This window comes from Anopheles ziemanni, chromosome 3 (assembly GCF_943734765.1).
Source record: "Anopheles ziemanni chromosome 3, idAnoZiCoDA_A2_x.2, whole genome shotgun sequence".
NCBI lineage: Eukaryota > Metazoa > Arthropoda > Insecta > Diptera > Culicidae > Anopheles > Anopheles ziemanni.
Window position 1 is genome coordinate 47,685,111 of NC_080706.1, and position 21,379 is coordinate 47,706,489.

At 42.0% G+C, this 21,379-nt stretch overlaps 1 protein-coding gene across 1 annotated transcript; it reads left to right on the top strand.

Moving 5' to 3' along the window:
* Positions 1-9,048: 9,048 nt before the first annotated feature.
* LOC131288546 (uncharacterized) lies at positions 9,049-12,833 on the top strand. Its single transcript, XM_058317685.1, has 3 exons — positions 9,049-10,604; positions 10,678-11,136; positions 12,797-12,833. The coding sequence occupies exons 1-3, from the start codon at positions 9,049-9,051 to the stop codon at positions 12,831-12,833; spliced, it is 2,052 nt and encodes a 683-aa protein (XP_058173668.1).
* Positions 12,834-21,379: the final 8,546 nt, after the last annotated feature.

Below are 21,379 nucleotides of genomic sequence, written 5' to 3' on the forward strand. Positions count from 1 at the left end.
GACAATTTTTAAACGTCTTTATTCGCCAGACACTAATGCTATAACATTTTCTTTAATGTAGCACATTCCGTATTGAAGCACAATAATATGCGTGGTGTTCTGCGTGTTTTTTTTTCAGTTATTTCAAATTAAAATTTTTAATTCTATACTTTAGTTTAAAGTAATATTAAGGAGAGTTGAATTAAAACTCTGAACGATGTAACTTTTCCAACAGACACACACGCTTTAATACTCTAATAGTTTTTACCGATTAATTTTTGTATTATCTATCTGTTTCTATTTATTATATTCAGCAACAAGAAAAATCATGATCTTCGTAACGTGTTGTGATAATAAATATTATAAAAATATTCAACCCGGACACACCTTTAAACCAAACCACATCAAAGGTACGATCTGCAGGAACGATAAAGAAAAACGCTTCAAAACTGCGGAAAAGAAGATAAACACACACCTTTTACACATCCACCGATGCGGAATATTTTCACCCGGAATTTCTCTTTTCATATCCCTGAAATCGGGAACATACTAACAATCGTTTTTGCGAGTTGTGTGTTTGTTTTCTCTCTTGTTTTTTTTGTCTACTATCCAATGTCCATCCCGGGTCACTATGGTTGTTGCTGACCGCATTGTTAAAATAGGCACACTTCAGTTATCAAAAACAAGTGGCGTGTAAAGGATGTGTTGTTGTGAATTAGAAGAGAATCTTCCTGCAGATTCAAGCGTTCCGTTTTGTATTTGGTCATTGTACCATGTGTATGGGAAAAATTTCCCGTTTCCTAGATGTTCACTTCCTTTTTTCCCATGCTTCCACGTGCCTTCCAGTTATTCCCTTCAAACCCCTTCTAACAGGAACGGGAAAGCTTTAAGAGCACTTTGTCTATTCTTCATAACGACACGTTTTTGATCAATTTTTCAGTGTCAACACGAAGGTAGCAACTTCATTATAAGCATTCCACGGCTTTCACGAGGGTCGTCACCAGTGCCATCCTCATCATTACGACACCGGCACGTTCCACTCGTTTTGACATTCCGTTCCGCTCCACATATGAACCGTATCTCGAGCCTGTCCTATGTCCTGTGAAACTTCCTACAGTGGATTCTATAACCGGTTCCATCGAATGGGCAAACCCCGAAAACGGACCAGAGCAACAAGGAAGATGGGCGTATCGAATTTTCCACCCGCCAACGGCTAGCCGGAAGTGATGCAAATGAAGTTATTACTGTCGCAATTTAATTTTCACTTTACCCTTGTGTTTTTCCTTAATTAGCATCAGAATGTACGCTTGCTTGAGGATGTCCTTTGGACTCAAACGGTGCGTTTGATGGCAACAAACAATGTGGAATTAATTGATATTAAATTTGTGATTTGTGCCACCCAGTATGGTCGGTTCGGTGCAGCATCCCTCCGGCTCTGTTAACATTCACTAGATCGTCGAGGAATGAAAGGCATTGCAGGCAAAATAGAGACCGTTGCTAATGAACTCTGCTGACTGTGAAAATATTTCATACCGTCATGGTTGCATGCGTTCATGGACGGGGTTGGGTAAGGAAGGGGGGAAATGTTCTCGGAAAGGAGCGTTCAGACTATTCAGTCAATTAAACGCACAGTAAATTAGGCCACTTATTACAGTAATTTGTTTTATTCAGTAGAAACGCAATTATTGGTATTTTTGCGCATCAAACTCTATATTGCTGCTTTTCTGCTTGAAAATATCTGTTAAAGACACTATCTTTTCAAACTCTTCTTTTTGCCAGTGATTTTAAATCAAATTTAATTAACACAAAACAAACAAAAACCAATCTTTTGCATCTTTGCTTGAATTGTATTGAGCAAAGTATTTTGCCATAGTACAATACTTGAAAATTACATTGAAAATTAATTTAAAACACTAAAACAAGCTAAACTGGCTTAATAGGGTATTTTTATCCATTTGAATTCATTTCGGAATTTCGAAAAAACATGTATGAGTAGAAATAAGAAGCTTTTATAGAATTATTCCGTTTATATGGCAAACATATAGACGTTCATTATTTTTAAACGAACAAACACCACACTAAAAACTTATAAACAAGAAAGCTTTTTTGATGTTCTGAAGATTTTTGAAAATATTTCAATAAAACTAGTTATTGTAAATCAATCAAATTGATTTTTGATAGCATTATCCACGTTGTGAACTTTTTAAAGAAAAAAACTATCTATTCTAAAAAGTCAAATTAAAAAATTAAATGATGCCACAAACCAAGGGAACAATATTTAGACTTTCTGCTAAAATCGCAAGTATTCTGGGCTTACAAAAATGCTTTCCACAAATCGGTTACCTCATTATGAAAAATCTCTGCTAACGTTCAGCATTCATTAGATGGCAGATACGGTGGAGCATACAATTTATGCTAACAACAAAATTCATTTCATCACCACTACAAACCGTTTAGCATCGCTCATCCTTTTGTGAGCATTTGTCCTCGGAAAGCTAATTCACATCCAGGCGTCTCCCTTCGGCGTAATTCGCACCACTTTAGAAAATAAATAAATTTCAATTTCTATGCAAAATGGTTGATGAAATTACGCCCACTTCATTATTGTTGGTGCGAGGTTTGTCGATTGCTTTGCTCCACATTTCCACTCAGTACAAAATCAGGTTAATTTTTGAGAGCAAAACAACACACAAGTCTCAACGGACCATTTAAGACGCTGGCCAAATGTTTAGAACCTCAAGCCCTTTGGGCTGAATGTACCCGACGGGTGGAAAATCACCAGAATTCACCACGAATACGGTCGTACCAATCTCACCGCGTCAACTTGTGGTACAACATAAGCTTCTTAGCGCTCTGGCAGAGTACCAGGAATCTCCTAAGAGTACCAGGAGTCTTAAGTTTTGCCCCGTGGCCACCGGAAACCGCAACCGAAAACAAATTAACGGTTCCGGATCGATGGAGCCGTTTTCAATTATCCACACCAACACCGGCTAACCAGCGGGACTCACTGGAGGGTGAATCTTGAAGAGATGGCCGGTAGTCCATCGCTGACCTTTGAACCGGTGGTTGCGCTAGGGTGGGAGGGTAAACGTTCGTTCCCCCAATCGTAATCCACCCATCGAATGATGGTGAACGCTATCCATTAAGTCCCGGGTGAAATGCCGTACGTTTAATAAATCATCCATCGCTAGGTAGGTAGCTGGGTAGGAAAAGGGATGAAAGGACCGGTTCTAGGAAAGGGGGTTGGCAAAAAAGTATACCTCACCCACGCATATGGTAATAACAATAATAAGATAATCTTCTTAAGCGCAATATGGCATCGGGTGGTAGAATATGTAAAACCGGGTCGAACAACACCGGGAGGAGTGTAAGAAACCTGTCGTTTACTGAGGACACTACGAACAAGCAACAAAAGAACATCCTTCGCAGACAAATATGCAACCGCACGTTGGTTTACACTCGCGCCCGCTACGGAGAGGAAAATGCAGGGAAAATGCGCTTATAAATACACGCTTCCCGTTCCGGGGACCGGAAAATAATGCGGTGCGAATATTTGCCATTCCGTCCCTCGGTGCCGAAAGGTAAAAACGCACAAAAGGTTTAGGGGAAAGCCTCACAAGATAGACACACACACACAACCGGAGAACGTAGAAGCATGCGGCCGGATTGTGGAGGAATCGGAAAAACAGCGGCGAGCGGTAAGAATTTTGCATTTTCGCTCCAATCCATTTTCAGGTCGGGTGAAACGGATTTTTCCGTGTGTGGCTAGGTTGGGTGTGTTTCGGTGTTCAATCATCGTTGCAACGTTTAGTTCCTGTTGCGTCGGCGTCGAGAGACGAGGTGGACACTTTTGGTTGCGAAAGACGATGATTTCCGTCGGGTGGATTGTGCCATTTATGGCGTGCAAAAATCGAAGTAAATCGCCTTATAGATTTTCTTCTAGGCCGCAGCAGGTTTACAGTGGTGGGAAAAACAATATTTGAGATTCAGTAGTTTTGCTTCATGCTAATTTACATTTAGTCAGGAAAATAGTTCTTATTTAGAATTTTGCAGTTAAAGAAAACCAGCTTTTATTAATCGAACTAGTTTCAAATTTCAAAGTGAATTGTTTTTCATAATCATACTATTTATGAATTTTAATCTACAGTATACGCTATTTAGAACACAGATCAGGTAAAAAGCTAAAATTCTCATTAATTTCTCACCGAAAAGTAGGTTGTCCAAAATTAAATGATCGTTTTAAATCAGCTCTATTAAGACAAATAAATATTAATCAAAATACTACGGTTGCTTGAAAAATGGATAGTTTCATGTGTTAGAAATGTAATATTGTGGAAAATTTTGAATTTTCTTTTTAATTGAAGCCTTTTTTATAGCATGCATATCTAAACATACCGTGTACACCAAAAATTAGGGCATCGTGCTTAAATTTATAGTTCCATCTGTATTCCCACACGAATCCCTCATTCTGCCGGTACTAACTGAACGCAAATTTCTCATTTTTCCAATAGGTGGCCCTCCCGCTCCATGCTTCAAGTAACAATAGGTCTCCTGTGCAAGGGATGTGTTCTTATTCTGCGGAAACGGACCACCACTAAGGTGAACGGATCGGAAAAGTTCACACAAGGCGAGGCCAGTTGCTTTCCGCTTCGTATTCGCCTTACGCAGGCTGATTTTCCCATCGCATCGGCCTACCTTTCGGATGCACACTGTGTTTCCTTTTCGAGCTACGCAATCACGGTGGAAGTGATGGATTTTTGATTACGTTACCAAACTGGCAGAGATGGTTCTTTCTCTGCACTTTTCTTTTCCACCCTCCCGTGAATTGAGGTATTTTCTCTGCCCCTAGTTTACATGTCATTCGATGAGCAAAGAAGGATTATGGTTCGCAAAAAAATGGCACTAGAACAGAATCGAAAGCAAGCGAGGAGCCGATGATATGAATCGAAGAGAGATTGTGTGTAAAAGGAGAAAGGTAGAAATTTGCCCTGCAAAAAAATAAAACCCCATTATGGCACTTTCCGGCTTAGGGTTTCCGACCATTTTTGCGATACTTTGCATAGGAAAATTCTAGCCTTCCTTCCGTCGGCCAACGTTTGGAACACCCTTAAAGTAGCCCGACATTAGGATTTACGCACATTATTAAATCTGCTTGAGGTAATTTCGTTTGTGCCATTGATAAACGGTGCCACGAGTGGATCGGTGTAAGAAATGCAAAAATAATAGTTTCTACTTTTTACAACGATGCATAGGAGTTTACCTTATGCGACATAGCGACACGGTGTTGGGATTGTGACAAGACTTAGAAAGAGAACTGAAATTGGGTTATGACGGAAAATCAATTTGAAATCAAGGAATTTGAATAAGATCATAGAAGCTACAGCAATAAAACGCCACAAATTAATTTTTACTATATTTTGACAGTTAATCTTTTCATTCACTTTTCGGGTGTTCATGCGATTCTATCGATTGTCGGAAAAATCAATATGCACTGACACCAATCTTCTCTACAAGTGGCTCCATTTTCGCATTTCTGTTAGAAATAGTAAACTAATCTAGATTTACTTGACCTTCGCGGCAACTGGATTCTTACGAAATAATCACGTCATGCGGGACTGACCAACGAATAAAAACAAACCAAAGACAAGCCTGTCAAATCCCCGGCTACCTTGACTCTGTGGCACACCATAGCCTGTTTACCTGTTTTTTGTATATTCGATGCGATTCCACACTGCAACGAATGACGGTTGCAGGACGATGCAGCAAAATGCATAACATTTGTTCTAGTTTTTTCTTCCTACTGACTTTGTTGACAGTCTTAACGTAAGCCCAATCAAGCCGATCGAGAACACCTGAGCCAATAAATGAAGGCACCTGTGACAAGTGAAGCCACAAATCCCCGTACCATACTGACGTGCTCTGTGCAGGACAGATTTATGACTCGTCAGCGACCATAAATCGATATGTGATGTACCGTACGCAAAAACGTGTGCTTTCCGTAGCCAACAGCTAAGCCGCGATAAAGCCAGTGCAATAGGCTTTGCCATTGGCCATATTTTTTTATTGATCCCATCCTTTTGTTTCGAATTTTGCCTTAATCTGATTTCAATCCACACAGTGATGGTATGATCATACAATCAGCGATCACTTGGAGAAGTAAAAAATATGCTTAACAAAATTAGCCTAGACGGAAACCAAATGTACAACGGAAGACGATATTTCTTCTTCACGGGTTTCAATTTATGATTCCACGTCTGACTTGTAAATCATTACTTACCTGTTCTTGTTTTATGATCTGTTGGTGATAACAGAAGCTACTGCTATACGCCAATAAAATAAAAGAAATCAAAAAGAACGCCATACTGAAAACATTTCATAAGCCACCATATGGGCCATAGGAATCCATTCAGTTTAATATTGACGTCACTACCAGATGTACTAAAAGTGATAAGATTTAGGTTTGAATTTGGAAAAAAAATAAAAAGATAAAACAATTTGAGTGAATGAGACACTAAAGATAAAGGACGTTAACTTGCCAACTGCTCAACTTATAGTTGTTCAAAGCACATTTCTAGTTTTCCCAAAGTTTTGAGTACCCTTGAAAAACAGCGTTACGTAGTTATCTAGTATCTATCATTTATACAACTACAATCTGCTGCTCCGGTAGTGTGTGATAATATTATTATTCCTCTTCTTACTTTTCTGCTTCTTTTTCTTACTATTATTATTTTTTGCGTAACGATCATATAAACCTTACATTGCAACCCGATGGTAAAGATTACAAATGATTTGTTTATATGTTAGGATTAGAACATGCGTGTTGTACGTGTAAAAAACCCTTACGGTAAAGGAGTGAAAATAAAAGCTACTAAAAGAAAAAGCAAACTTCTGTAAACGAGCATTGATTTTGGACTTTAAAATACGTTGAAACATCTATAGTAAACACAATGAATGAATTTGCCACATACGAGCGGTTATGACACTTAGAATATCGACGCGCGAGGGCTGAGATGTACCTTCTGCGACGTCGGATCGAATCCCATCAAGATCGGACTATGTCTTTCCATGTTCATAAAGTAAAAAGTCTGCTGCTTTTAGGAAAGACCAAAGACGTTACCCCGTTAAAGAGGACATTAAAAATTATTGTACTTACAATTTTCATAGTTATACTACAACTTTCATAGCATAGTAAAAAAATCAAATTTCTTTCCCAAAAATTTAATTTAATAATATTTTATATAACCAGAGTGTTGCAGTTACCTGTTTGATTATGTGTAAGCAAGTGTTAATATGCAATAGTTTTTTGATGAACTAGCAAATGCTTCGACGGAAAAGATAGACGATAGATGGAAAAACAACTCTGTACACCACAAAACATACATCCAAACCCTCATGCACCGGATACCCTTCGTTTGGGCCTGGGGGTCATGAAATTCTCGCATATCGTTGGTGCAAAAACTCGCAACTATTTACAAACATTTTGCCTGCTGTAACCGAGCGAACGTTGAGCTACACGATCCACCTACAAACGGCATAAAATGAAGGGTATCTAGATTCGTGGAGAGCGAAAACGGCAGCCCTTCAGATCGCGACCATCCACCATCGACGGATTTTCGCCCAGGGCACATTTTCCGAGGTACGCCTGCCACCTCGGAACACGAGCTAGAATCGGAGCACCACGAGAAACCCACTTTCCCAAACGATATAGAAAAAAACATGAATCAACACAAAACAAAATGTCCGCCCAACCCACGGCGTGCCTGCAGAGACCGGGTGCGCCCGGTTCTGCGAATATCTCCGAAAGCATTCCCATTCTAGCCGTGGCCCGATCCGATGGAATCGGGTTCGGCTCGGAGCAGAAGTGGAAGACGATCCAATGGTGCCATTCCATTACCAAAGGCCTCACACACGGCGGCTGCGAGTGTTCCTTCGAATGGATGCTGCCAGCAGTCCAGGACAAACCGAGCAGAACTATGTATGTATTCATGTATGTACTGTGGTTAATCCGGCCAGTACCGCCACGCTACCTTCCTACCCAGGGCCATCCCGTGGGGCAAAGATTTCCGCCATCATGTTCTTTGGTCCGGCCGAATCCCTAAGCCAAAGGTGCTTTTTTTGTCCGTCCACTGGTACATAAGACATCTTCCCGTCCCTCTGACCTCTTTGAATCTCCAAGGAAATGACTTCACTCGGTCCGACCAGTCAGCTCTAAACGCCGAAATCGTTCGACAATGGACGAAAGATATGAATAAATAACTAACGCCATCCGGCATTCCCTTGTCCATCCCCATTCCCTGGTTGACTTTCGTACCGGCAAGATCCAACCCCGTCGGATGGCAGTACATCATCCCACTCCGCCGGAAAGGCTTGCGGCGGAGCTCATACAAAACTGGGCGTGACTTAGTAGCCCAAACGCAATCCCCCGTCAGCAGCAAAATCCTTCGCAAGCGGGTACCGTTATCCAACAGCGGAAAGAGACAGAGCTCCACAGATCGTTCTCGGATCTTCTCAAAGGTCTACCTGCCGGGGACCTCGAAGAACACCGTCCGCAAAAGGACGTTTTCGTAGGGGGAGAGTAACACGAGGCACTTGTTGCGCTCGGCATGCGCCTTTGCGACTCCTTATCCAAACACGAAATGCTTGGATCCCTGAAGGCCGTCTCATGCGAGCTGCCGGTCGGATGAATGTGATCCATTGCAATGACGTAGGCGTTGACGAGTGTGCGCAGAACGTGTTGGTTCTTTTTGCGAACGTGCAGAACTTCAGAAATCGGGCGCATCCATTGGTCGACGGGACGGCGTATCCTTGCTGCGTGCGACAGTCCTCGGAGGCAGTATCCAACCTGTGGCCTAGTTCAGTTGCCGTTGTGCCGCGTGAAACGAAGGACACAAACGCTGGAACGTGCGGGGTTCGAGAAATAGTTCAACTTTGTAACTTGTCGATTTGTGAGTGTTGAAAGTGTTGGTATTATAAATTATAGCAAATTATTTTGTGGTTATTCTTATGGAACTTGTGTTTAGTGAGTCAAGTGAGGAGTGAGAAGGGAACCCTGCCATTATTCTACTAAAAATGAACAGTTTGAGTGTGGCTTCCGACAGCCAGGGAGTGCATCTATCGGCGTACAGTGGCAGTGTAGCGTCAACCCAGCAACAACAGTCCGATTTGCTGGTCAGTTCTCCGACAAGCTACTTCCAGCAGCTCTTCTATCCCACCGTCTCCGAGCCGAGTTCGAACTCACGGGGCATCCTCTCGAGAGAGTTCCAAAGCCCACTGGACCTATCGTTGCGTCCAACCAATGTCCCGATGACACCGCCTTCAACACCGTCGCCTCCGAGAAAACGGCTTAAGTCTTCCGAAGATGCTGGATGTCCCCCTGCGGTTGAAGAGTGGCGTGCAAAGTTGACCGGTCACGCCAAGAATCAGTTCTCCGATACCGTGTGCATCGACGACAAGCGCTACTACGCCAATACGACCCTCAGTGAGCGTGGATCTGAGGGTTCGGCCAGCTTTCAGTACTTTGACGATAGTGCCCGTTCCGTGCCGTTCCGGTATCATCCGGTAGTGTCCGAGCAGGATAAGCGTGATGAGGGAGCACCCTACGCTGTCGAAGAGTTGGATGCACGCACGGAAGATGCGAAAGCGGATGAATTCATCGACATTACCGGTGGTCCCGACGAGGGCGGAGTTTGCGACCCCGTTGATGACGGGGTCGAGCGGGTCGGTGATTCTCCGCCAGAACTCCAAGAGTTTGATAAATCGGACTGCTCGAACATCGATGTAGAGTCGCTGGATAGCGAGGAGGATGACGATGATCGCGACGACGATAGCAAAGAGTCGATCAACATAGTCGACAGTGAGGAGAAGGAGCCTGAAGGTGCGGTTCTAAGTGATGGCCAACGGTGCTTTGAGGATGAACGGCTTCACCTGCAGGCGATCGAAGGTTTCGCCCGGCTGTTTGAGCGCAGTTTCGCCGACATTGATCACACACCGACCGCTTCGAAGCGATCGGGTTTAAGTCCCCGGGGCTCCAAGCCAAGCGAACGTCGGCGGAACAAAACACGCAAGCAAGCTGCACTCGATGAGGACAACACCAGTCCGGTCTCGGGCACCATCATCCGCAAGCTGCAGGATGGCGAAGAGCTGGTAGTTCGTAAGGGTGACATCGATCCGGCGTTCAACGTGGTGGAAATTACGGACGAAGCGAAGGCAATTCTGGCGAAGATCGAGAACAAGATCGGCTCGTACCTGTGTCAGCTCTGTCGGGCGCTGTATGACGACGCGTTCGGGCTTGCACAGCATCGCTGTTCGCGAATCGTACACATCGAGTACCGGTGTTCGGAGTGTGATAAGGTGTTCAACTGTCCTGCCAATCTGGCCTCACATAAGCGCTGGCATAAACCACGCGGTTCTCACGGGGATGGGGCGCGTAAGTCTGGCACGGGTGCTACTAAGGCTGGGAACCCGACAGTAACACCTCATCGTAACTCCAAAGACGACGAACCGATCGAAATCATCGACAACTCGAACGACAATCATCCGGCTCAGACAGTCTTACCAGCGCTCCCGGCGCATCCCTCCGACGAAGAAACGTTCCCCTGTCGACAGTGTGGGAAAACCTTCCGAAGGTACCCTAACCTTCCTTTTGCTATTCATCTTTGATGTACTTTCTTGAACCTTGCTTCTTCCCCCGAAATACAGGCAAAGTTACCTTAAAAAGCACGCAGCTTCTCACCAGATGGAACCTTCGATGCTGCGTGCAGGATCCGTGGCACCCGGGCCATCCGCCTTCGGGACATCTCCCTCCCATTCCGGCCCCACCGCATCCTCCGTCCACGGGCACTCCCATCACCTGCTAACGGCTCCACCGGCCGCTGGAGGTTGCTTTGCGGCGGCATTTGACAAACTGACACGCCCTCTGGCGACGGGCCCGCCGTCGGCGTCGGCCTTGTTTCCGTTTGCCGCCTGCTACGGTGGGATGGCATCGTTGGCCGCCGGTGTTGGGAGTACCACCGGGTTGGGCGCACCAGCCGGGTTGCAATACAGCGAGCTGGAAAAGCGCCGCTGGCAGTCACTCGGCGAGCTTTACCTACAGCAAAGGGAACGCCTGTCCGCTTTTCAGTATGTGCGGCAGCATCAGTATGAGGATTACTTGAAATGGTAAGTGCTTAAACCACCTACACATGTAGCTACAGTTGATTTCATAGTAAAACAAAAAAACTCGCACACTCAAAATAGGTTTTCAGTCACACAAAACAAAGTCTTGTTTGTTATAAAATTCTAAAAAACTCGTTGAAGAAACCAACGTATTTAAAACATTAGTATAGTGAATGCTATTCAAACTAAAAAAAATTATAATGCTGAACTTTATATATCAAGCTTTTAAGTATCAACAGGTCATTGCTAAGATAAGCATTAAGCAATAACTTGTTGTGTTTGATGATTTGAGACGATTACTCCATTGTGATACGATGGCTTGTGCTTATTCAGATCATCTGAACCTTCTTGATGTTTCAAGTATGCTTTATAACGCTATGCTATTTTTTATTCCATTTGTTATTACTACATAATCCATAGGCTAGACAACGAAGCATAAGTTAAAGATAAGAAGTTTATCCCGTATTTGTTCAACTAAATTTAAGTAACGTTTGGGAACTACTCAATAGTGTTGGACGTGAAATGCTCTTTCAAAAGCTTTAAGAAGTAAATAAATAGATTATTTGTCAATTTTATACAGGTTTCAGATAGTTTGCTGACTATTTCAGCAACCACTTTATTAAGAATCGCACACCATTTGGCCATTTCTTGCACTTGTTTTATGATTATGCAATTTCACTTGAAAAGTTCACACACACACAGTTTGAAAAGTTAAACTGTACTTATAAATATGTTTTGGTCCCGTATCCATGCCAATTCTCAAATTTTTCATTAAATAGAACAAACAATATTTCTTTTTCTTAATTCCTTTGAGAAGGTCATTTGTTAAAAATGATGCTGAACAATCTTGCACATAAAACATACCTAAAATACACAAAAATGTGTAGTTCTTATAATACATTGGAATTTAGACCAATAAGAGTCAAAATAATTTATGTATGTGTCTTCAAGATTTCGATAGTTTTTTGGGAATTACATCCTAGTTTAATTTTGCAGATTAGTACTTTAATTATTTTAAACCCAGATTCACTTTCCATCACCACTTTTAAACTGATTCTGTTACAACTAGTGTTGTGCCTTACTAATCTTTAGGCGAGATTCTTTCGTATAAATCTTTCACCTAAGCTTCATTTAGATTTATTCATGCATCTTGTGGGAATCGAATCTTAAAACATCGATGAATATTTCGAAGCCTTAATGAATCTTTCATGAATCTTTCACGTATCCTCTCGATTTTTTTATTGGTGGGGATTGAGAGATCAAAAAAAGGGTGTCTCTTCCCATTTGCTAGGCTTTACTTTTCTGTTCTTCTAACAATAATGAATTTTTGGAATTCATGAATCTGAATCGGAATTACACAACTCCAATTCAAATCATTTGATCCTAAATCAATCAGCATCGGAAATGTATTCTTCCTTATATGATTACTTTTCATGGTTCCTACGTACACTCAAATGAAAATAATTAATTTATAATGTTGATGCTAGAAATCTATAGGTAAAAAATTTATAAACTTTAATCTAATAAATTATTTTGAATGTTTTAGTAAAACGTGTGAATGTGTGAATAAACTATGAAAAACTAATAAACGTAAAGCATTAAGCAAAAATTTGCATCCGATGCTTTCTCGGCTTCTCAATTTAAAACACCTCTTTCGTTTCAGTTTTCAACCGTTTCAGTTCGCCCGCGACAAAACCTGACAAAACATTTTGCGGCCAGTACCCCGGCTGGCCGCTGCTCCCCTCTGGCCTATGCACCACAATTCCACTAACAACAACCCACAACCACCTCCGCCGCCGGTACAACCACAACCGTCTCAAAGTTCCCCTCTGGCGACACATCAACAACAATCCAACGTAATTGGGGCTCCCCCATCGCTGATGGAACCACACGAGACTACCGAAATATCCACTCTCCCAACGGCGGACCAACCCAGCAGAACATCCTCCACCGCATCCGGCCCCACGTACGTCCAAACGAGCATAGACCCGACGGTGACGACCCGTGTATTCAGCACGATGCAGTCCACTCAAGGGTTGACTGCGCCTCATCATCATTCAGCACGAAGTGGAATGCTGCACCAGATGCAGCCGGCCCAGTTTCGAGTGTACGATTAATCCCTCTACGCTGGAAAATGCAGGTGTCGAAAGAGAAACGTTTGTTACTAGGTAAAATTATAGTCTGTTTTATAGTTTTAATTAACATCCTTAAGCTCTACCATGTTTCCTTATCAATTTTACGACTCGAAACAGTATAAGTTGCAATTGAGAACTAACCGAACAATCTCTCTAATCAAACAATTGGTCGAACGAATGTGTATCACTGGACTGGAGCGTATGTAATAAACTATACAAACAAGCAAATCAAACCGATAAACGAATGGTCTTTTCACTACCAACCCACATGTACATGACATCCGAGCTTGATCTGATTGCATGATGCCCCGTTGACTTCCGGTCGCATCCTTCCCACATCGGTTGCCAAAGACAAACGGGCCACTCCCGTGATTTGTCGTTCAATTTCCGGTCAGCAAGGGACAGAGAGAAAGCGAGAGAGGAGGAAATCATTCCGTTCACTGTCAAAAGATATCACTTAAACAAACCACCGTCCGAAATCTATCAGCTATCGATTCGATTGACATTTTTACGTCTGCCAGCACCGACCACCGTCGAGTTCTGAAGAAACGGTCAAAGGATGCCCACCATTTGATCGGATTCGAGCTACTAGCCACATGTAAGTCGTTTGTTTTACTATGATTACCGTGTTTGCCGAGAAACCCCACGGGGAACGATGTCCTTTCCTCCCCGTAAGTCTTTTACTTTTCCTACCTCCTCACAAAGGTGTGCGTGTTTGAGTAAGTGAAGACGGTGACAAAACACGGAACGCGAACCCGCGATAGGAATTGCACACCTTTTCAGCCGTTGAACCACAGGAACGAAATCAAATATTTACCGTACGTATTTCCTGTCCCAATAGGGGGACAAGCAGCCAATGGAATATTTTCTTTGATAGCCTACCAGGGTTGGGGAAATGGGACAATTGTTGCCTAAGTCGTATCCGAGTATCCCACCCGACGGTTTTGGTCCTTACTCGACTTTTGGCTACATTGAAACGAACTGATGCTCGAGGGAAAGAAAATTGAATCAGGGGACAAGCAAATTGGCCTTTATAATGCATTTCCTATTTATTAGTTTTTCGATACCCGCAGGCGGCTCGGGTGTGATGGCATGAGAATTGTCACGATAATGATCCGAAACCGATGAAATAACGACGCATTGGAGAGGGAATGCGTGAGAAGTCGATCTGGGAATTTGGAACTGTTCTATTTTAATCCTTGTGGAAAGGTGGAAGTAATTTGAAATAGTAACGGTTTTAGTGCTTTCCTACAGATTACCATTTTAGAGAGAAAAATTACTTTTTCCAGAACCAAAACATCCCTTTACAAACTGGTTTCGTTAAACATAGCTTTATAGTTAAAATTGGATTATGCATAACTTTGAACCAAGGATCACCAAAGCTCTAGTGAATAATAAAATTTCTACTAAATTACCTACAAATTATTAATCGATCATCTTTATCATCAGTAAATACTAACAATGCGCCAGCAAATTACCTTCCGGATAGGTAAAGAGTAAACAACAGCTTAATCGCACCGTTTACGCGAAAATTGAGTTGTTTAAAGTCAACTGTAAGCCGGCGATAGTTTGCCGAAGGCGTGTAAACCGGGCCACCTGCGATTGACACCGGACCGCACTGTCCGGCCCAATTATGCTCCCGGATGTAAATCGGATCCGACAGCCTACCCGGGAACATCCGCTCAAACCCTCGCGGCTCGATGATCGTTCTGCTGGCGAAAAGCGTTCCTCGTTGCCAAAACCCCTAATTAGCAACGTACCAGCTTGGGTTTGGGCAGCGCTTCTTTTTGTTTTCACCACCCTCGATGGGTGGCCTGGGAAAAGGGTTATCATTAAGCTCCCACTCTCCCACCAAGCTTCGGGGACGGCCCTGTCAGGCGGAATACAATATTTAACGCGGCTTTTAAGAACTTAATTCCGTGCCCGTTATGTCGTGTCGTCACATTCGCGAGTGAGGTTTGTGTATTTTTCCACCCTGTCGGGAAAATGGAAACGGGAAAAGCGTGCAAGAGGTTGTATGAAAAATTACAACACAACGGCGCCGCTCGTGAATTATTCAGAAAACAAACGATGCACAAACGATGGCGTTCGATGGCGTTCGAACTGCAACTGCACCAGTCATTTCCTCTCCCCCCCCCCCCCCCCCCACCCCCTCTCTCCATTCTCTTTACTTCTATTTCGCTATCACCAACAATAACAAGTAGAGAATAGTAGTGCGACAAGCTTGGTTTAATTGGACAGGTATGCTAATGGTAAAAAGACTATCATTTTGATGCAACATCTTTTCGCTCCCCATCGAAAACGATGGCAGGACACAAACAACTGAAGCGTTTGTGTGACAAACTTGTCTTCTGTAAGGATGGGTTATTGAATCCTCTTTTCGTTCGGCGTGACAAATGCATGGAAAAACGCAATCGATTGGTTCGTTGAAATAATGGCCGTGGGAAACGCACGGTCGTTGTGTCATTTGTGCAAAATTTTAAATATTAACTAACCTGCAGCATTACTGCATAGTTAGTGACAAAGGGTATGTGGTTTTCTGCTGAACTGTGAAATCTCGCCAAAAGTTCGTGTGTGTGCTTAATCTTGAATAAAGGTTACGCGTCTGTTGACAATTTCGAAAACGAAAATATTTAAATAGATATGTATCACCATGAAGAAGGAATCTTTTTAACCTTTCTAATAACCCGCTAAAAGTAAGTAAGTTACCTTATCAAGCTAAATTTGCGTTATGCATCACTTTAATACTATCGATATCATGCAGGAATAATGTTGGTGCTTATTGGTAGCTTTTATACATAATGGTTATGATATAAAGAAACTTTCTAGAGAATATCTATCAATTTTCATAAATAAGTATTCCTCGTAGAAATGGAGCATGATCCAAAATTTCATGTAGCAGAATTAATTGAAGTAATAAGGTAATTAATAAGCCGAGCGGTAGCGCTGGTTAGAAAATCGGCCCATGAGCACTGGAGCTCGCCATCTTGACAGCGTGGGTTCGAATCCCAACCGAGAATGGGTCCTCCCCAGTACGAGAGGACTTACTATTCAAGTACACAAAAGGAAAAAAATTAGTTAGCCCAAGACGGTCAGAACGTCAAGAAGAAGACGGTATATCATGTTTTATTTCTATATCATCCTTACATACAGCATTATACTAGTAGTCTCAAATAAAACAACGTTTAAAATATCATTTATCAGGTGAGCAATGACGTCATTCATTTCCTTGTTTTTTCATAATAGCCTACAAATGACGTCACTGTTTGAAATCTAATGCACAATTGGTTCTTGCATAGGGTTTGTACACATATCTTCGATGCAATATGATACTTGTGTAGAGCATAGTATACAAGTTATGCGAATAATACGACGGAGATGTCATTAGTGGCTGTTCGAATTAAAAAAAATTGAATAAAGTGCTACCCATTAGTAGCAATTTTGACGAATGCCGAAGTAGTATGGTGCAACCCTTTTAAATAAATACGTATATTTTTGGACCCATCTTTTAAAATTGGTCCCACTTTGACCGACCGTGTTTCATATTGTGCGCAAGCTTGGATGCAAAATTGGCTTATTGTACGCATTATTCTCACTACTCACGCCTTTCTTCTCATCATACTACAGTTGTTCTCAATTATCGCATATTTTAAAAAAGAAAATAATATAAAATGGAAGCCTTTATTTGAATGTAATGTATTTTATTACATTTTTAACTACCATGCTGAACGTCATGAAACCTGCTGCATGTAAGGGCTAAACTACAATTCTTTAATTCAGTTTCAGTTTGTTTTAAACTGGTTTAAAGCCTTTATAGAAATTATATCGTAGAACAGTTTTGAGTTTTGTTAATCTGATTTTATTATCCTATTCCACGGCTTTGAAATGTATGTCGTAGATGAAGATGTTAATACTGAAACTATTAACAGTTATGGTTCATTTCTTGTCGTCCTTACGATAATAGTTTGAATAATTACATCATGTACAAATGGGATTGTTATGGGAAATATAATAAAATCTTATTCTACTATTTCGCAATGGTTTTGAATCATGTAGCAATGAATGACAAATGATTTCTATGCTGTTCAGTTTTTCCGCACGAAAACGACAAAGACTGTCGAAAAACATAATTCATTAGCATCTATGTTTGTGTTTCTCGGAAATATAAAGCAAAAATTATCCCAAAACAGAAAAGAAACCTTTGAGTGGAAAACATTTCATCGACCAATCCCTTTCCTTGTCCCTGGCCTAACACAGCCCTTTTAATAAACCACCAGCTCTTCTTCCTCGCATCGCAGATACAAAGGGTGGCCAAATTGAAACGGGCTGCAAAGATTTACCAACACTATCGCGCTGGCGTCTTCAGTGCCAGCAATATATGGCTCCCGGTTCTAAAGGCCAAGGTCACATCTACGCTCTCTTTCGCTCATGGCCGAATCCACACACATACACCTGCAAACAAAAATTCGCAAAGAAAAACACCACCACCCTCCGCGAGGTGTTTTCCATCCCCAACCCCCGTACCTACTGTGTATGAAATGGAAGGAAATTTCCTAACCCTTTGATGTGTGCGTCTCTCGGAACCGTTTCGTAAGGAACCAGTTTTCACGTACGTACATGCACATTGCCCTTTTTCTTCTCACTATTCGCCATTTCCCCGCACGAAACTGCTCCCTCCCGGTTGCGAAGCCAGTGTGGATGTGCGAATGTGAAAATCATTGCCAACGCTTTTCACGGCCACGGTCAGATAGAGCGTGTGCCAAGCGCTCTGGGAACAAATGGTAGGGAAAGTTTTGGCAGGAGCGTTATGAAAATTGCAAACTATATAGAACGATGTTTGACTCGATTAGTTTTTTTATTGTTGAAAAAGATTGTAATATTTTGAATTCTTTAAAAACGTTATAAAAGACAATGTATTGATGACTGAGACTTTCGTTTTGCAACATTTCATAAAATCTGTTTTCCAAAAACACGTATTTTCTAGGATGGAAGTATTTCAAACCACTTTCTTCTTCGCCGTTCCACTATAATTTGTTTAGCTTTTTATCATTCGTTTGTTTTTCTTCCATCGCTTGTCAAGTATGTGTTTCTGTAACGCTTGCGCAATTGCGAAGCAAACGTCCAGCAAAGTAATGCACACAAACACCAAGGGAACGGTAAAATTGCTTCTGGAAAGGACCACTACCGCGTGATTCATAACATCACACCACTGGAGGTAAGTTGCAGGAAATTAATATGTAGGAAGTGTGTTTGGAGTATTTTGAAGTAGCAACATTCGAAAATCCGCCAAATATCATTCATGGTATCGTTCACCATCGGTCAAACTAGAATAATTCTCGATGGTTTGTTTATTTCAATTCCTCGCATTTAAAAGTGTGAAGTGTTAAAATAAAATGTAACCAAAATGTATCAGAATAACCAGGTGTTGGATCAATAGGTTGCTAATGTTGGTATGTCGCACTCGATAATCTTCACCTTCAGCGCTAGATTCCTTTTTCAGAAGTGTGTATGTGTGAGTGTCAGAAAGGATGTGATAATACGAAAAACAAACAGACTAAAACTCTCTTCGCGGTTCAGTGCTTTTCCAATTCATTTTCCAATTGAAAACATAATAATTACAGTTTTTATTGTGTTGATTTTTATCTTAAATACCTTCTTTTTCTAAATACCGTTCACTGCACCCTTTACCAAACCTTCGAACGCTCCTGGCACCGGTTTCGAGTGCACGTATGGATAGTACGGTCCATTATATAGGTAACACACACGTGTGATGCAATTGAAACTGCATATCCCTTTTCCTCCAGCCCACAACACTAGCCCTTCGTGCAAGCAGTTCACGCGTTGTCAGAACAAAAACAAAACAAGGGTAAATGTTATTCACGAAAGAGATTTAAAAAAATAAGAGATAATTAAATGGAACACCGTTATAACGTTTAAATATAAATACTTATTGTTACTTCGTTCAAATGTTCTTGCACCTTCTTGCAACTGCACATGCTGGGTAACCTCACCCTGTGAACTATTTTGGTGCACATGAACATGATGTTTTCATTATCTCCCTTCCCTTTGAATGAATTTCCTTCCGATGCAGTGACCTAAACTGCTTCCCAATTGTTTAGGCATAGTTTGAGTGTGTTTTGGAACGAACGTGACGTTGGCGGTTTTAGACTGCTTCTGTTAAGGTACACGATTGACCTTTGTCGAAGGATTTTGGTTGATAATTTCACGTGCGGCAAGCCCAGCCCAGCTGGTCGGTTAGCCCTGGGTCTCCGTGTTTGTCGAAGTAGTTTCTGATTTAATTTGGGATACGATCATTTTTACTGCTTCGATGCGGTTTTGTGCATTTTCTCACGTACACGCACACTTTCACCAGATGTAAACGTTTGCCCATGTATCCCAGTGAGATGACCTCGCGCATGATCGCATTCCGGTGCATTTTCCAACCAGCTGGCAATATTCGCGATGGCGGAGATCGGTGGCAAGCATCGCTTAGTGCGCCGAAAGCTATTCGCTATCGATTAGACCATTAATTATCTAATGCAGTTGCATTTGAGTAAGATGGACTCGAATAATTGAAAAAAACTTTAAAGTTTCGTTAAGTTTCTTCTACAAATTCCTGTCAATTTTACCTAGGAGAACTTGTTTGGAACTAGTGAAGCTAAACGAATAAAAAGATTTTATTGTTAGTCGGTTGCGAAACATTTATAAACATCGTACTATCATGCTGTACATGCACTAATCGTTAATATAGTCAAATTTATCGAAAATCATTCTAAAAAACTTGGTTCTCAAGTATGTCCATCATTGGTCCTGTCCACCATTTTTGCAGTTTGTCTTAAAATTAAGTTTTGAAAAAATTACATTAAGACACTTGTTCAGAGCGATAGAAAACCTTATAATTTTTAAACGCTAAATAACTATAGTTAATAGTTAACTTATGTATAAGTACGCTACTAATAATCCCATCAATGAGGATAAATGCTAACATACTTTGTCGTCCAACTGAGGTTACCTTGTTTCTACGCATCCCGCGATATTGAAAACCCAAAACAAGTACGACGCAATAGACGCGCACCGGAAAATCGTATCCTGAACCGAATCGATTCCGAAGCTCATCGCACGTCCAAAGGGCCGAGTGTCGTCTTCTTCTGTCGCACCTGGCACCTCTAAGGCGACTCGTTTCTCACGCTTGGCATCACGCCAAAAACCTCATCCTGCGAAATTTTGCACTTTCTGACAGCTCACTGCTACATGCAAGCATCTAATTTTCCATCCAGTTTCGTGTTTCCGGTTGATTTTTCCGATTCCTACTTTCCTGAACATTACCAATGTACGTACGATAAGCAGAACCTGTTCTTAAAAAATCAAAAATCTTTTGCACTACCGTAAGACGCGAAACAAACGGAGCGCATGGTTCAACCGCTGCCAACACATTCGGTCCATTGCGGGAGTATGTATATTTTCGCTCCTTTTGTATTTCACCGGACGCCAAATTTGGAATCTTCTCCGGCATGTTTTTTTTAATAATTTTCTGTTTCGCTGCAGCGTTGCACAATTTTGTGCAGCTTCCCCGTGAACTTTTTAATTGTGGCTTTTCAGTCCTTTTCTTTTTTGTTGTTGTTTCTCGCCATGTTGAGCATTGTTTTCATTCCCGAATCGTCCTTCACCTTCACTAGCTTGTCACTTCGAGCGATGGTTTGCCAAGCGGCAGGGAAAAGCGTGGTGCAAAGGTGAGCAAAACAACAACAAAACCGTGGAAAATATCGAAATAACAATCAACGCTGCGCTGGAATGTCCGCACTAACACGCACGACGTCGGTTTGGGCCAGGAAATCCACCAAAACCATCGCACAGCCCGAGCACGTGTTAGTGCCATCACCGTGCTCAAGTGTGTGGGGAAAATTTTCAAGCTCAAGTTCAATCGATTTTTCCTCACTCCAATTCCGGCGCCACTTCTCCCCAATACCCGGATGGCGACCTTCAGGGATCCAGCAAACACGCCATAGCGTGGCGTGCTGCCGTAGTCCTTTGCACCCACACAGCCAAACCGGGTGTAGTGATGTTTCGCTCAGGGCGACGCTAGGACCGATCGATAAGGGAAGGCACTTTTG